General features: G+C 38.7%; 3 protein-coding genes across 5 annotated transcripts in view; 1 reads left to right on the forward strand and 2 right to left on the reverse strand.

The window, feature by feature from the left end:
* The window catches only part of man2c1 (mannosidase, alpha, class 2C, member 1), an 8,307-nt gene extending 7,275 nt beyond the window's left edge, over positions 1-1,032 (reverse strand). Inside the window, 3 exon segments of the mRNA XM_020619334.1 lie at positions 1-36; positions 117-242; positions 795-1,032. The exon segment at positions 1-36 is cut by the window's left edge and continues 7 nt beyond it. Coding sequence (XP_020474990.1) covers positions 1-36; positions 117-242; positions 795-919 — 287 coding nt within the window. The 5' untranslated portion in view covers positions 920-1,032.
* Positions 1,033-5,260: 4,228 nt separating this feature from the next.
* On the reverse strand, positions 5,261-14,242 carry ca12 (carbonic anhydrase XII). The gene is made up of 10 exons (XM_020619378.1): positions 12,253-14,242; positions 11,909-11,929; positions 10,300-10,479; positions 9,082-9,224; positions 7,573-7,668; positions 7,433-7,496; positions 7,082-7,239; positions 6,771-6,897; positions 5,727-6,127; positions 5,261-5,611 (listed from the first exon to the last, which is right to left on the reverse strand). The coding sequence occupies exons 1-10, from the start codon at positions 12,311-12,313 to the stop codon at positions 5,261-5,263; spliced, it is 1,602 nt and encodes a 533-aa protein (XP_020475034.1). The 5' UTR covers positions 12,314-14,242.
* LOC109971272 (inter-alpha-trypsin inhibitor) lies at positions 13,384-17,536 on the forward strand. 3 transcript variants are annotated; one of them, XM_020619407.1, is made up of 6 exons: positions 13,384-13,460; positions 14,603-14,794; positions 15,518-15,694; positions 15,849-15,893; positions 16,184-16,262; positions 16,375-17,536. In XM_020619407.1, the coding sequence occupies exons 1-6, from the start codon at positions 13,445-13,447 to the stop codon at positions 16,463-16,465; spliced, it is 600 nt and encodes a 199-aa protein (XP_020475063.1). In that variant the 5' UTR covers positions 13,384-13,444; the 3' UTR covers positions 16,466-17,536. The 3 variants fall into 3 exon arrangements, with proteins under 3 accessions (XP_020475063.1, XP_020475062.1, XP_020475064.1); XM_020619406.1 differs by lacking the exon at positions 13,384-13,460 and adding an exon at positions 13,531-13,611; XM_020619408.1 differs by lacking the exon at positions 13,384-13,460 and adding an exon at positions 14,377-14,444.
* The last annotated feature ends 44 nt before the right edge of the window (positions 17,537-17,580 follow it).

Consider the following 17,580-nt stretch of genomic DNA (forward strand, 5'->3'; position numbering starts at 1 on the left):
ACATTCAAGATCACTTTAAACCAGCAAGTCCACCACCTTGGACAAGCATCAAGCTTGGGTTAGTGCCAAGCATTGAGGGAATAAAAATGGAGATAAAATCTGATAATATTACGTACGTTGGTCCAAAGGTATCGCCAACTTTATAAGGTACAAAGTTCTGCTTGGAAGCTTCTGTGAATGTGATCCGTTTAGGGCACAAGAAGGAGGTGAGGGATTCTAGCGGGCAAGAGTCTGCATAGAGCCTTCAGAGAAAAACCAATGAGTCAAAGTTACTTCTATGGCCCAGAATTACAAATTGACAATACCTCTGTTAGAGCCACAGTTTAGATTAAGAAAAAAACTCAAATGGGAAAACATTTTCATTCACATTCTGACCAGATCTGAACAATGTGCAATTTGCAACACACACATAAAATATAGAGTATGTGGTCAGATGAGCAATGTGGACATTTTTTTTTATATATAAAATGATATCTTTTAGAACCGAATGAGCACTAGGTGATTTATTTCAGAGCCCAGAAATTATGGAACGTTTAGTAAGTATGACATACGAACTTTGCAGTTTTGTTTTGTTTTGTTTTCCAACAATATATTGCAGACAGATGTCCAACTAGTGATCTACAAAGAAACACGGAGCAGCAACACGATGAGCACTTGCTGTTTTGCATGACATGAGTGAATTGGATATTTAACAATTCTCTACAGAAACTAGCACAGGAATCAGCAGAACATAAGCATGTTTGATCCTCTGTACTTGATCGTCCACCTGAGTTACAGCGCAGCTGAATCCTTACCGTCCTCTCAGGTTGCTGTCTGTGAAATAAACATCAGAGATAAATTTGTCGGCTCTCTCGAGGAGAGTGCGCCTGTTCTTCAGCACAGGCTGGTGATACATGATACAAATAGCATAAAAACACATGCAAGTTTGCACAACAGCGAGTGCAAACGATTGAAGATACTGTAGTCAAAAGCTTGATACAAGACCCGGAAGTAAACCATTTTTGTGACCGCGCTTACGGCAACCGGCCGCTAGATGGCAGCACCGTTCAATGACTGGTAACATTGTTAAATGCTTTCATACTGGAAGTGACAGGAACTGAACCCCAAGTTGCTCCTGGTGGTCAGGCCAGCTCCCTGCACGGCAGCTCTGCCATGTGTGTGAATGGGTAGATGGGTGATTCTGTAAAACACTTTGTATGTTCTACCATACCAGGTATGGTAGAAAAGTGCTATATAAGTGCAGACCATTTACCATTTTATTTGTTTGTTTGTTTGGGTATTTAAGGTCAAAACAGGTCATTGTTGATAGCATGATCTACTAGATTTTTCCATCACTGAAAGTTGCAAAGCATAATGAAAAAAACATGCAATGAAAAATTTAATAACCAATATTTTATTTTTATGAACACCGGTTATTCATTTTACACTTGCACACAAAGCAGCAGTTAAAAAAACACAATGACACAAAAAATACAACACAACAGTTTACCACTTATTTTTTATGTGGCAATGAGATATGAGGCCACAAGGAGCAAAGTATGCACAGAAAAAGGTGCTGGAGGATGGGTAAAACACTCACCTTGTACTTCTTTTTACCATTTAATAACTTTCATTTTATCAGGTAGCCTGTTTAATCACTCATAAGTAGCTAATGTTTGGGCTTACTGTACCATTGTCAACTTCTATGCCATAAGCATACAAATGTAGGGTACACTAAAAATGAACCAAGAAACACCTAAAAAGATTCAAAACTAATTTATAGATATAATGAAGGCAAAAGAGATAATGCAGTGGCAGAGGGAAACCCTGTGAGGATGATGTGGTGATATAATAACTTTCCAGAAAACTGAACAGTCTAAATGAGAGGCTCTCTGGCGCGTAGGGGAGTTAGTCTTGTGATCGGAACAGTTGACACGGGTTAGGGGTCAGCCCACATGCAGCCTGAAAACACAGAAGCCTTTTTCTCCTCAGCATTATTCACAGGGTAGGAGCTGTGTGTTTCTGTCTCTATGGAGCTAAGCGCCCTTTTATTATAAAATCCATAAAGCCACTCTAAGTACAGGGTTGGTGGAAGTGGGGCAGAGCAGAGCCCATCCCTCTCAGGCCGCCCTACCATCAGGGGTGTCTGACAACTCCTGTCCCCCTGTTGTTTGGCCTGTGGTTGGGTTTTCCACCAGATCGGGACAGCCTGAGAGAACGGGAGCTATGGTCAAACTTGACCTGGGATTCTCATCAGTTCAGTTCTGGCCTTACTGTGTTTGCTTGGAAGGGTCTGTGTGGAGCTCCCCTTACAAAACTCAGTGCATGTCAAATAAAAAAAAGGAGGACAACTGTTCCTTTTGCTGTAAAAACGTATTCATACAACATTAAAGACCCCTTTAAACATCTAACACAGAGGCTTAGTATGTTGTGCCTGCCACAGCACAGCAAAATAAGACAGGCTGCAGCTTGAGAACAACCACAACAACAAAAAAGAGTGCTTCCCAAAACCCCAGAGCTGCGTGCTCTTTTTCATTATACGTGGATCCTGGACATTGAGTTATACTCTTGAGCTGTACTCGTCTCTCTCTTCAATTTTGTATCCCACACCTTTGCTTTTGTCCTGTTCAGTGGCAGATCTAACAAACAAAAGAACCATAGGTCAGTCAGAATGTAGTTGTATCTGTAAATACATAAAATTTGGAGTCTTATTTGACGTGCTCTTCCTTCAGTTCTAGGTTCCTTTTATGTCCATTAAAGTTTCTTGCTGAGGTTTGCTTTGCCATCAAGATAATGATATTTGAGCAAAATGTTGAAGTGATGTAGGTGATTAATTTTTTCATTTTTTCCACTTCAAATGTTGATTTCCTTTGTACACGAGATTACAGAGAAGTGCTGTTACTGATATTTTGCTGTAAGGGATTACTTTAGAAGCAGGGAGGAAGAGATGACAGGAAGACCATCTGAAGAAAGACAAGTGACGCTGGACACTGACAAGCTGCAACCAGCCTGTACACATTTTATCTTCTATTGTTTCTGTTCTACAGAGCTTTTTGTGAAAGCAGGACACATTCAGTGGCATTAACTTACAGAAATAAATACCCACCATACTCTGGTGCATAAACATATTTAACTAATGACTTAATAAGTGTGAGATTTGGCCATTTCATCCTATAAACCATCCAACTGACCAAACATCACAGTCTGGCTCACAGAGTATGACTTCAACAAGCAAAACTGTGGCCTTGTTTTGTTGATTTTGCCCTTTGCTTACCTTTTTTTCCTTACTAGACAGCACATTAAAGAGACAACGAGAACAAGTCCCACTGTGGAGACCACGAGTAAGGGAACCAGTAAACCTGCAGAGCATGGACCAACAAAATGATTCTGTTAAAACTGCGGTCTTGCAGTGTTTTTTCTCTGTTTTCATTTCATGTATGTGAGGTTGCTTGTGTGTATACACTATAGTTTAAAAATGTAAGGGGGAATAAATTATTGTAAATTAAAACATTCTCTTGTTCAGGCATAGTTTTAACGTAAACAGTATTTGTTATGTTGTTACGTTGCTACAGTACCAGTGCTGTACCGTGTGTTACTTTACACAATATGCACTGTACATTCATTCTAATAAGGGTTTTGTTTGTTAATTGATCAACTTTGAAGTTAAAGCCACGATTTTATTAACTAATAAACTGAATTAACTGCAGACAGGAAAAAGGGTCATTTCAATTTTTATGTTACAAGAGAAAACCTGGTGTTTGTGACCGACATGTAGAGATGAAGCTGAGGACAATATATGTGAAAAAAGGAAAGAGTATATGTAGAAAATGTACAAAAGTGACATACCAGTGATCATCCAAGATAGATCAGCTGAGTAGCAAAGAAAAAAGAGAAAAGAAGGTAACAATGAAATTCATATGGGAACGAACACTTCAAATGTGGTCCAACTGAAAGAAAAATTGTTAAACAAACATGAGGGAAATGAAATCATAACTTCAAAGTCTGTCATCTGAGAAACAAGCCCTTTTGTATAGGTATAGGTCATATTTGTAGGTACATATATCTGATAAAATCCCTATTGTATAGATATATGAAATAAACCCTTAAACTATAAAAGTTTTTTCTTAGTGTTTTCCAGCATTTTGATTATATACATACTGTAGAGTACATCTCAACTGCCAAAAACATTACTTGACTGCTGAAATTCCAGTAGTTGAGCTCTTGTTCAAAATCGCTTCAGTTCCAACAAGATCCTGGAGCTGGACAGTATAAGTACAGTTTCCACTGGATACAAAAGACCAAAGCTCAGAAGAGCCTCAGTGGTCTAAAATATTCTCAAACCTGGTTATGACACGGGCAATTTCTTTTCTTCTTATCTCTTCTTCTAAAAACTGCAGCTCAAATCCTTACACACGTTTGCAAACATAAGTAGAAATATAAAAGTATAAAAGTTAAATATCACAGCAGGTCTCTCTATCCATACTGGTTCCCTATGTTTTGCCCAAGGTGTGTTGGAAAGTTCCTGTGACACTGCAAAGGATTAAGCTGACAGAGAAAATACACTTTATGTAATACCAGTTTTGTAAGTTCAGAGAAAAAGGGAAAATGCACTAAGGAAGTACATAATTCATATATAAAGCTTTTATTGAAAATCCTTCCTTGTGTTTGTTTAAATGCTGTAAATAGTAAATTGAAGGGAAGTACAAACAACAAGAGAAGCTCTTGCAAATTCTTTTGCTTAAGCTGCATCTCTACATTGTGCACACCAATAATTCTAGTAGAGAGACTCAGTTACCATACTAGTTAACTGAACATGGCATGCTGTACAATGCTATACTTGTTCCTTGCCAGATATTTTATGTACTATATGTATCTTGATGCAGAATAGGAATAACAATAGATTTACAAGCATATAAAATGTGGTTATATGTTTTTAATATGGCAAGACAAAGCTATGCAAGCCCATTATGACAAAGTTTGTCATTTTTGCGCATTTTCAAGACAACAAACTACATATTAAGATTGTTCCAGAATAAATTAAAAAAAAGAAAAAGTGAGGCTGCAAAAAACATAACTACAGTAAGTTACCTCCTACTACAGTCTTTTCTGATAGAAATTATAATTCTGTACGCAATCTAGAAGGAATAACTTAATAATAAATATGTTTGTGAGAACGATTAGTCAGAGGAAGGAAAGGTATGGTTTGGAACTGTGACCCATATTGCAGTTATCTGCTATTGAAAGTGACATAATGTGAGTTTCAACTGTGGCAGGAATCTCTCTAGTCTTCCCACTCCATTGGCAAAAGCCAAGGATGTGGATAACCCAGGTTTGGTGGTTTCCTGGGAACAGTAACAGGGGAGACACCGCCATGGTTAGTCGCTGGCACACGTTTCTTGATCGCTGTGGAAGTCTTCTTCCCATTCATCAAGGCTTTTGTCAGAGAGTGATCCAACTCTAAATCCTCTTCTGTCGGCCGTTCATGGAGAATATGTCTGATAGTGGGGATGGCTAAATCTGATTTGCAGTCCAGGTAGCTTTTGAGGTTGAGCTCAGGGAAAACTGCATCTCTGAGAGCGTGAACCAGCTGGCTCTCAGTGTGGGGCTGTTTGAGCTGCTTGGACACTCTCTGCTGCAGCGAGATGTAGCACAGCACATCTTCAGCCAGCTGTGACTTTCCCACAGTGCGGTTGGCCTGGCTCTTCTTTGACAGAGACTTCCTGACAATCCAGAGAGGATTGATTTACCCTATTCTGTCCTGGGCTCTGAGGGAAAACTGCATCTCTGAGAGCGTGAACCAGCTGGCTCTCAGTGTGGGGCTGTTTGAGCTGCTTGGACACTCTCTGCTGCAGCGAGATGTAGCACAGCACATCTTCAGCCAGCTGTGACTTTCCCACAGTGCGGTTGGCCTGGCTCTTCTTTGACAGAGATGGATTCAGCGTTTGTTGTTTAGACTTGGCCGGTGTCTCACTCAGCTGATTCTCCTGTTCTTTCCTCTTGCCGGCACGGAGCCTCTCTGAGCCACTTGGTAGGAGTTGATAGAGCCCTTCATCGGCCAGATCTGCTAGGTCACCAGCTAGCAGCTGCTGAACAATTTGTTTCCTCATTTGCGGAGATGTGAATGTAAGAGTGCTATGAAGTCCTCTGCCTGCATCAGACACAGAGCCAGCTTGTTAAACATCCCAGGCCGTGGGATACTTCTTGGAATAGCATTGGGCCTTCACACCCAGTATGCAACAGTACTGCCTGCAGTGATAAACTAAAAGCACAAGCCACTGCTTGCTAAATGCTGCTCATGAAAGCTAATAGCAGAGGATTCCATGCTGCCATGTCAAAACACAGGCCATTAGAAAAGTGTAGCTCTGAGAGGGAAGCAACGGAAATGAGGAAAGCAGGCAGCACTATACTGTATGGACCTACATAGCAAACAGTGTTGTAAACCAGCCAACCACATAAAAGTAAGCCCTTAAAGAATTATGTAAGGTCTGCAGATGTTCTCAGTATGCAGAGGAATGGTTAATGTGATGTGTATAGATTCCAACGAGTGTATCAAAGTCAATCAACTATAAAGATGACTGAGAATGACATCATCAAATACGTAAGCAGGTGATAACCATACAAGCCAAAGTCAATGTGACAGCCGTGTGTTTTGCAGAAGAAAAAAATGCCTCCACACCATCTAAACCTGTCTTTCAGCCATGTGTAAAGCAGTGCAGAGGCTAGGTCATTTATGTGAACTTTGCATTCATGCTCCAACAATAAAGCAAGCCCATTTTGAAGACCACACTTACCCTCCTTAAAAGATACCAGGATAACTCGGCTGTCGGCAGGCTGCGTTTTCCTGAAGTTGCCGTTCATAGGCAAAGGGACTGAGTCCTGGGCATGGGAGGAGTAGAGGGACGTTGCCAGAGTCATAAACTGGGAAGACACAACAAAACAAAAGTACTGTATATTATGTGCAGATTTTTTACAAATCAATTAAGTTTAAATACAAGGGACAGGTTATATTAAAATCAATTCAACATCAGTCTAACATCACCTTATTTCTTTAATATCTAATATCAATTCTGCTTTTAAAAAATTACTTGAAGTGATGACAAACCTGTTTGTGAGATATTGTTACATGATCCCTGAACACTGTCCACAGAACACTGGGATAGCATGGAGGAGTCGTCAGTGACCCGTCATAGCGATAATACTCATCCAGACGTGCAGGCAGCAGCGCCCTGATGTTGAAACCAGGCACACGCACTCTCTGATCTGTAGGTTAAATATAAACAGAAGTATTTTGTGACTCTTTAACAACCATGTACATCAGAATAAAATCGATAATGGCCACATCAGATTTGGAGATAATGACCCCAATTCCAGCAAAGGATGCACCGAACTACTCATGCTCATAACATATATTTAATATGACTAGAGTATAAAAGATGATCTGTAAATGGCTCACTTCTGTATTTGACACCATTGATGAACATTAGAAATTGTTCAAAGGCTGGATTGAACTCCCCAATCTGTATGAAAAACATAATGAGATGGTTCTGATCTACAGATAATCACAGATCACTGTCCCCACTGAGAGAGCCTCACCTCAATCAGGACGCCCAGCACAGCCAGGCCGTCAGATTTGTCTATCGCCATGGCCATGTTGGAGTACTTGTCTGAATTGAAGTGTACTACATGCATCTGGGAAGAAAAAGAAAAATACCTCAAGACCCTGTGGAATAAACACAACAAAAATAGCATTTGTAACAACTCCAAAGCTAGTCAACTGGAGAAAAATGGAGAAAACGTGCATCAAAAGAGTGCTATGATTATCTAATGTTATCTAAAGAAGAAGAAAAGAAACAATGGGTGGTCTATTTCATCACATAAATATAAAAATAAATAAATAAATACCACCCTATCAGAGGTTTTGGTGATGTTGCTGTGTGTTCAGAGCAACATAAAGGCATCTTGGTCACTCTGGATAAATATGACTAAACTGTATTCACAGACTTTGGTCTGTCTTGGGCAGACATTTGCAGTTTTTTTGGGAAATGTTCAATTCCCCATCATTCCACTCCTCACACAAAACATGTCATCAAGGAACTGCGGTTCTGGAGACTGGAGAGACTTGAAAAGATTCAGGCGCTCGACGTGTCCACCCAGAAACTTGGGTCAAACCACAGCACCTCATATGTGGCTCTGCTGCAGCTGAGGCATGGTCACATAACATCACACCATCTCAACTGCTGTAATTTCACTGACACAAAATTATATAAAAAGAGTCATATTTTTATTTATATCATAAATGGAACTTTAAATGTTAAATGTTCCAGTCAGATCTTCTCGCTTCCTTAAAGGACCACAGTAAACTAGGGCCTAAAACTGCTTACAGGGTTTGACATATTGCACAATACAGGCAGCCAGCTCCTTTCTAAAGATGGTTAAAAACCAAAGCACACAATAGTCTGGCTCTCTAATCCCTTTAAATCCTTCAGAAATAAGGCATGTTGACATACTTTACTTTCTGAGGTTCACTGAAATTATGTCTTTGCCTTTCTGCATGTGCAAGTATGTGACAAAATATGCTAATTTGATTGGTAAAGAGATTATTTATTTTAAAAAACGGTGCTCTTTTTATAATCTCAGTAGATTAGTACAAAAAACACTAAATCTCTTTAATCATGAAAAATATCATACAAGCACTAAAGTGTACTTTCAATTAAACAACAAAGTAAAAAATGCACAATAAGCATTGTCTGATGCTGTCTGATGGGAACTATAAACTGAATGTCAGCTACCCTGTCAAAACACTGGAACAATAATCTGCACATGCAGAGTTTTTGGGAGTTTGTTCAGTTTGAGCAGTGTTCATGTGCCTTGAAGGGTGTCAGTGCCGCTGATTTGTCTGCCAGTCAGATGTCACAGGTTGAAATCAGAAAGTAATAAATCATTTGTCTGGAGCTAGAGATCCTTTGTCTGATGCTGCGGATGAGCAAAAGACCCGTTTAGATGAAGAGACTATTAACCTCAAACACTAATAACTAATCAGTTACATTCCACCACCACCACCTTTTACATCAGTACTGTGTGGGTGCTGTTTGCTGTGTTTACCTCTGCTGCATACTGCTTAGTGTTCACCATGTGCTCGGAGCCTGCAGGTGTGATGGAAGTGCCCCAGTGGAAATGAAGCTGAGCAGCAGTGTAGCGATAAGGCAGGCTGGAGATGTACATTTTGGGGGGCAAGGACATTTGTACTGTGGATCAAAAGACATGAAACCCCAGCACAGATAAGCAACATAAGTAGGGGATACTTAAGTTAACATCAGCAGATCATGAAATATCCACTTTAACTTTATCTGAAGTGAGGAAACCAGTGTGACTCATTCTGTACTCTCAAAGTGCTTTTGCAAAAGCTGTGTAGTTACATTAAAGAGACTTTGTTGCCGCGTGATGCAGGGCGTTTTCCAAGTGAAGGACCTTTGTCAGCTTATTACGGACACACATCACGCTGATGATGCCAATGTTTGTGGCATTAGAACCCATCAGGCATGCACACACAAGCATTTGAATGATCTTTGCACTCTTGTCAATGGCTTACATTTTCCTTACGCAGATATTACACCAATTCAAACGCCACCAACACCAGGCAAACATGATGTGCATGTTCAGCTACACAGCAGCTGCCATTGAAAATCCTCATATACCATAATTTCTACATTGGACCTAAAGCGATTTGAAGGAAAGTAAATAAACCTGTACTACTTTAAGTTAGGTTTCTGACCAATATTGCTTCTTGTCATCAAACACGGCAGAATGAATGAATGGATAATCATATTCTAAGTCATCAAAATAGTTTTCTGTCACACTACGGTCTAGTATTTAAGACTCTGTTATAAATATTGTTAAGTTGTTAAGATGCATCAGACCCAACAGAAGCAGAGCATATGACTTATCCCTGCTCCTATTTTCCCAGACTAAACATGTAGCTCATTGGTTAAAAACATCAACGATAATAAGAGTGATCATGGAAAATTGCTGTGGCAGATGTAGAAAGAACACTGTCCTATCATTTTCTTTAGGGTGATCTGTAAATTAGGTGTCTACAGCGAGATCTGACTCCTCCATGTTTACCTGAGGCCATCGGATGAATATAGTGACTAGTGTCTCGGTTTGTCTTGAACAATTTCTAGATTCCAAGCCAAACAAAAAATGGTGCTGTTTGTTTATTTGGACTCATCAAACAGCTGTGTTACCTGTGATGCAACCGTTTTAAAGTACAAATGGCATTTTAAATAGTGGTTGTGGATACCAGTGATGATTTATACTTACTAGAATGTCCACTGTTTCTAAGGGTGAGCTGCTCACTGGGTGACAGGTTGTAGTTGTGAACCTCAATGGGACGTAAAGTTGAGTTGAACCTTAGAAGCTCTGGCATGAAGTCAACTGGAGACTGGAACGCTGCACCACAGTATGGATACTGCTTGGACCAATGGTGCTGTCCATCTGGCCCTGCAACAGCATCAGTATATATCATTAACACTTATGGGGGATGTTTACATCTTAATGTAGCCCAAATGTAATTTTCACAGTATCCATATACAGCATAGTGGTGCTACATACTCCATATTCTAAGTCATGTCAAAGCTGTAGTAGTGATACATGTCTAACATCGCAATGGGATATGTTGCATGTCTTTTCAAATATATACAAATGTTCCAACCTAAAGGCCACATGAGCAAACTAGTGTGAAAGTCAATAGGAGATCGCTCCAAAGAGGGCCAGGGCTTATCCTGGCTGACGGAACATTTGATCTAGAACCAAAATGAAGTATTATTATCATCTACAGTATGTACACGGTGGCACGGGAGAGGCTCGTGGCTTTGCTCATGACCCTTAAAGCAGTGAGAGTGAGAACCAGGCTGGTATTTGTGGTGAAAGGCAGTGAGAATGCTGTCTCTCTTCAAATGAGAGGTTTCTGTAAAGCACAGGACACTGAAAATGACCACATTTACAGAACAAGTCATGCAGTTTGTAGTGATGTCAGCTGGCAGGAGGGTGTCTCTCATTAGGGTGTCTGTACTAATAGTTTTAATACTTAACACATGTTTTGTGTTAATGCTTTTACTTAACATTAGTAACTTTTTGTAACAGAGTAGGCTACTCTTACAGTGTGATATTAGTACTTTTACTTATGTAAACTGTGAAACCATTATATTTTCTGAGATAGTTATCATACCATTGCATTCCACTACAATGATAAAGACTTTAGGGGGTTTGACTGGTGAGGAGGAAGTCCACCTGGCCTCTTTTCTTATTCATCTTCAGCGTACATAAGTGAACGTATTGGCACATTCAAAAGTTAAGTTAAAAGGAAAACAGTAAGTTGGAGCAATATTTTTATCTGAAGAAAAATTATATCAATTTTCTGCACCTGCCTACTTAATGGATTTTAACATTTAGGCCTGTTGAGAAGCAGTGACACAATGACAAGTTGTCATATTCTGAGCACAGTTTACATAAAAGATAGTTATTATGGTTCAAGACATCCCTGCATTTAGACCTTAAGGCAGAAGACAAAGTCAGTAATACTGTAATTGTAGATTCTGTAATGAACTCTACAATTATATCAGCATTATTTGTCTTTGAGGGTCAAAGATAGGTCCATTTGATCACTGAATTTGATGCTGTTATCGTGTTTGTCTTACTATTTGGCACTGCTTGATCAAAGCGCTGCTGTGGGGCAGAACAACAAGTACATCTCCAACTCAGTTATTGCGTGTCAGAGAGTTACATCAAATCAAATCGAATTCTAACACTCAGTTTGTGCTGATTTAAGTGACCAATATAAGTGCACATATATCAAAAATGAAATTTGTCTCCTTTTTTGATCTACAACTGACACTGTGAGGAATTCCTATAAGAATATTAGCATACTTACCAATATATGTCCACTTGGCACCTGAAACAGGCAGAAAAAATGCACCCTACTGTGCGTTTATTTAACAGACACACAATTTTACACATTAATGATACAACACAATAAACCTAGAAATTTAACAAACAGTTTGAAAACATGTATCCAAACTATTAATCTCAGAAATGGTCACATGTCATGTCACACTCTTGTGCAGGTGGATGGCTAAATGCCACAGAGACCCTGTAAGTGTTAAATGCCCCAAGTATCTTGCAGTAGAGCCATTCCCCTCACCCCTTGTCCTCTCAACGAGCATCCAAAGCTTTTACAGTTCATTCTAACAGGCTACTTTCTGCACTCAGTCCTACCGTATACAGTGAGGAATGTCAGCTGTAGTAATGTGGTGGCTCTGAAGCTCAGAAAGTGCATGTTGATCCCCTCGGCTCTGATGTCCACCCGCTGCGTACAGGAGTCTGGGGCGCCAGAGTTCCAGCTTCCAAACCGGCTTTTATACTCATGTTGGCGGTTTCATTGTAGCTCGCACTGACGTCAGAGCAACAACAAAAGCTGCTTCCAGAGTCATTTGGTCACCGAAGAGCAGCAGCTCCACAGCGGCGACCGCGTCCAAGAGAAGCCACTCATTAAGGACTCAGACCTGTGACATGCGGCGCGCACATGTGCAGGTGTTTTTATTGCTTGTTTTGTTCTCTTTTATTGTGAAGCTTAGCGCTGGTTTAGAAAGGTGCTGCAACTTTTGTTTGCTTGACTGAGTGACATATGTTTTGTCACTATCAAAAACTGCATCAATAAACTGTGAGGTCACCATTTTTGATTAAAAAAGTCAAAACACGTGACACTGAAATGCAGTGATCCATTGCCTGGAGACATGCAGGTTACATTACAAAAAATGCACTAAATGCTTGTCTTCTCCTTTGTGCACCTTCTGAAAGGTATAAACATCTATCTATCTATCTATGCATCCATCACAGTCCTATTTACAAATTCTAGATGAGGATTGTTACACCTTAAAGATGACAGTGAGAGATGGAGATGGAGCAACTCTCTGACGTAGCTCTGTGCCAGGTGGGATTTGACTAGACTAAAAATTCTCTCCATTCAATCCCTCTCTAAAAGGTTAAGTTGTATTTGGGATTCAGTTAATCTCACTTTTGAATTATATGTCTCAGCATGAGCTCCAAAACAATGAAATAACCTATCTACAACATAACTGCAGTACACTAACCTATCCATTATTGTATATGTTGCTGCTATTGCAGTATCATGTATAACATAATATTCCCTGAAAGAGGCTTGGGAATATGTGCACTTTCTGGCAATATATTTAAAGCCATTAATAAACAAATATGCAGATGTTTCAAACATAACACTCAACAGTAACAGCATTATGATATGCTACTGCACAATGAGCACTGTATGTGGAATAAATATCTACTATAATATAAGAATTTGCGACTTCTTCCCTGCCATAAAGGATAAAAAAGAAGAAGACGTCTATCCCCCTGTTAGCAGTTGTTTCGGTTGAAGGTGTCACCATTATGGATGTGTCAGTCTAAAGGTCAGTAATGACAACCCACTTCACTGTAGTTTACAACCTTCACTCATTCGGTTCAGGAAAGACAGCACAAAGACAATCAGCAAGATGAAGCACCTGCTGTTTTGGGGCTTTGCTTTTACCACATTCCACGTCAGCTATTCAAAGATTCCAGGTACATCAATCTGTTTTTTATTGTTTTACATAGTTTGTTTATTATTGATCCATGTCTCTCACTTATATATAATCTTTTAGTTGCACTGAAACTTTAGCAAGCAAATAAGCCTCACCTTTAGGCCTTTAAGAGCAATGTGGCGGTTACATTGGCACTTAGATCTCTCAGTTTTTCTGTGACATGGGGACTAACTAGACTACATAAACTATTGGCTGACTCATACACAGTATACGCATGATGCCTGCATCTTTCTGTGTGATAACGCAAAAAGAAGAAGTTCAATCAGAAATCAATAGACGTGACAGAAAAAAACACTGCTCATTATACAAGTCTAGACTGCATCTCCTAGTAGGATGTAATTGTATTTTACCTTTTGTACTGACTTTATGTTTATGCTGTAACTTGTGACTGAAGCCAACAATGATTATCTTTACCTGTGACCAAAGAGGAAAAGATGGTATTTACTCTCCTGGAAATGTTATTTACACACCGCTAACGACTTTGCTAAGCTGAATGGACAATTCCTTCCTCTATAATTCCAAACCTTTAAATGCTGAGATCATCGCTGTCTGAGCCTGACAGCTATATGCATGATGAATTGAAACCTTCATCCTGTAACTTCATCTCCTTGGGAAAGCCTGGATTTTGAGCATCCAGGAAGGAATACCCAGTTAGTTACAGTAGTTTCCCTCCAAAATCAAGTGTATTTTGGGTAAAAGAACCATTTGAAACCACTTCCTGTGAGTGAACTAAGGGCGGGAGGACTGAAAACGTACCATAAATTAGGTTTTTATTGCTGTCATAAAAACAGGGAGTGGGTCTCTGGTGATGAGGTTAGTTAAATATTAATTACAAGATTACTGGTATTTGTTGATGATTAGCCAACAGTATTCTGAAATAGTATATGAATTGCTTGAAAACCAAAGTGCCACCTTAAACTTTTTGCAAATAAAATTTTTCTAACATACAGTTTGTTTTTATCATCCAACAGATTTCTGTCATTTGCCCCAGAATGAGGGCGATGGTGAAGGGTTCACCTTCTCCTTTTATTACAATGCCACCAAAGACCGGTGCAATCCTTTCATATACAAAGGCAGAGGAGGAAATGCCAACCGCTTTGCAAATGAGAAACAATGCATTAGAAATTGCTCTGCCAACGCAGAGAAAATCTACCCCATGGATGGTAAGATGACTTTATGAATTTATAGGGACAGAGAATTAATGTACTCATTCATTTAGTTTAACCACTAACCGTCAGTTTTAAATATGCACAATGTCTCATGCCTAAAGTAGCTGAACCCAGACTAAAAAAACATTCTTATTCCTGGCTGCTTTCGGATGACTTTGGAATAATCAACTGGCCAATGAGATAGAGTTTAATGGCCTAGAAGTCCATGAAAGGAATCACTATATCATCATCAAGCCTCCACTATCACAACGGACAAAAAGAAACCTTCTTGAGTCATCTGACAACCAGATTATAGGCAGGGATCCCTGTGTTATGCCTGCGGAAGAGCAGGTTAATCACTTATTGGTGTTAATGCTATTTTTTGTGTTGATGGAATGTACACATACAACTTTAAGTTTTACTTTTTCATAATTCTTTTACACATATTTATTGTGTTTCTTCTGATGCTGAAGGAAAGTCTTGTGTCATAATTGCATATTAGCAATACACCACCAAGTGGTAAAAGAGCAGGACTGACAAACACAATTGTGAAAGAATACACCCAATGCTTTCACACCCTGATGGATGAAATTTTGGAAATTTTGCATTCTGACCAGACTGTATCCAAGCAGCTCATACATATTCAATAGCATTTGTGTTGTTATGTGACTACTATTATTAAATGCAACTGCAGGTATTACTACTTGTAATAATGATGATGATATTTTCTCTTTGCAGAATCCCAAGCTTGTCACTTTAAAAAGGCCATAGGTGAATGTAATGGTAATGCAGTGAAATTCTTCTATGATCCTATTCATCAAAAATGCATAACATTCCTTTGGTCTGGATGCATCGGAAATGGAAACAGATTTGACAGCTATCGTATCTGCAACACCACCTGTTTTGGCATCCGTGGTGAGCACAAATCTCTCTGTACACTGTACACAGCTGCTGATAATTATACACATTAATATATAAATACATAACTGCATGTTTTAAAAAAATAATGAGTGAGTAATGACACGTCAAAAACTGGGCACATTTAATCATCTTTTTTAACATGTTGAAGACGATGGTGATGCAGAGGAGGAAACTGAACATGACACACCTGTTGGTAAGCAGAAATAATGAATTCAGCTTAGCTTTAAGCTAAAAGCCATGACAAGTTGCACAATCTTAATTTACAGTATAGTTTGAATTCTTTCTTATTTCAAAAGTAATAATGTGAGTAGAACAGATGCCATTTTGTTGGTTTGCTTTAGTCCTGCCTGTTTTTAACACAGCATGTATCAGGTTCTAACTAGCTGCAACTATCTGTGTAAAAATATTGTTATATAGTTTATTATTTATTATCTAATTATTTACATAAATCATCATCTTTTGCAATGTTGTGCCCTTTAACAGCAATCATCTGTGGAGTTCTGCTTGCTGTCATTATTACCGCTATCCTCATAACTGTGATTGTCTTTATCGTTAAGTCAAAGTAAGACAATTTTTCTTAGTCTTTTACAATAAAAAAATGGTGGCAGACTACATCTAAAAAGCAATGACATTACTTATAGAAAATTATCTTCATATTTACTGTACACCTGCAGGAAAAAGGGCTCCAAGAAGAAGGCGCCAGGGAAAAGCAAAGAGGCCCAGAGTGAATTACCTCTTCAGGAGCAGGGGACTGAAATTTCATAGAAAATCATGCCACCTCACCTGGAGTATTTACTAGCTTGGTTTTGTTTTATAACTCTACTGGTCTTGATATAGCAAACATATTGGCTGATTATTACATATAAGTTCAACTTAGACAGTTTTTGTTTCACCTCTGATGTTTCTTACATTATATTTTTTCTATGAGCTTTATCTTTTCATGCAGTAAGAATAAATCTAACTAGATTTTTCCAAACACTAGAAAGAAATTGTGATCCCTAATGAATTTCTGATATTTTATACACAAAACACTTAATCAAAAAATAGCCAGCCTACTAATTATCACTGAAATTATGTCTCAAAGAAACATACCTGCCAGAAACTTCTTATAAAAGCGACTCAGTGTTTTCGATTCAAGCTCAGTATTTAATGCCATAATCATTTTAGTGTTGCCAAAATATAACTGCAATCATTGCCTGGCTCAGTGAGTTGCTGGAAACTGTCAGAGGTCATCTGAATGCACATGCTAATTCAAACCTAACACATCTATTTAGAGTTGTTTTTACAGTTGTGTCAACTGCTCATTGTGCTATTAGGTTTTCCTGCTATGTATGTGTGAATTTGCTAAATTGAGGCCATTCAAATTATTCATAATATTACAGAACAATCACTAGAATGCTTATTTTGATGGGAAATGTGATGGTGGCATTCCATTTTTGCTTGCTTGTTTGTTTTTTAATTTCTTGGTTTTTTAATTTACTGTAAGTGATGTAAATTTTCATGATTTTGATGATCAACTATGGCTTAATTCTAAGAATATTCTCAAACAGTGCTGCAATAAACATCACAAGGCCTTCTTTTAAAGTTGCTTTTGTGCTGTTTTTCAGAGTTGTTTGTTTGGTTAAATAGGTTATATTGCTGGTGTTTAATCTGTGCTAGCTTTCCCATTATTATTGACAAAGTGTACAATTTAGTTTGTAGATTGTTTAACTCAGGCAATGCTTTCACTAAATGCAGTCCTCCTATTAAATCTATTGGTGTATTAAGTCATGAGCGAAGATGGTTAAAAAGACAGTGAAAAAAGGCACAGGCTAATTAAATAAAAAGAACATAGTAGAAAACTGCACTGTAAAATAAAAGCCAACTTTGGAAAAATGACA

Source organism: Monopterus albus, unplaced genomic scaffold, assembly GCF_001952655.1.
Source record: "Monopterus albus unplaced genomic scaffold, M_albus_1.0 scaffold218.1, whole genome shotgun sequence".
Lineage (NCBI taxonomy): Eukaryota > Metazoa > Chordata > Actinopteri > Synbranchiformes > Synbranchidae > Monopterus > Monopterus albus.

Excerpts from the sequence above, each read along its gene's own strand:
- ca12 (XM_020619378.1), bottom strand. The coding sequence starts at position 12,313 with ATGCACTTTCTGAGCTTCAGAGCCACCACATTACTACAGCTGACATTC. Across the intron at positions 10,480-11,908 it reads TGCCAAGTGGACATATATTG|GGCCAGATGGACAGCACCAT; the intron begins GTAAGTATGCTA and ends ATGCTGTTGCAG. Across the intron at positions 7,240-7,432 it reads CAATGGTGTCAAATACAGAA|ATCAGAGAGTGCGTGTGCCT; the intron begins GTGAGCCATTTA and ends TTTAACCTACAG.
- LOC109971272 (XM_020619406.1), top strand. The coding sequence starts at position 13,545 with ATGAAGCACCTGCTGTTTTGGGGCTTTGCTTTTACCACATTCCACGTC. Across the intron at positions 13,612-14,602 it reads CAGCTATTCAAAGATTCCAG|ATTTCTGTCATTTGCCCCAG; the intron begins GTACATCAATCT and ends ATCATCCAACAG. Across the intron at positions 16,263-16,374 it reads GTCTTTATCGTTAAGTCAAA|GAAAAAGGGCTCCAAGAAGA; the intron begins GTAAGACAATTT and ends GTACACCTGCAG.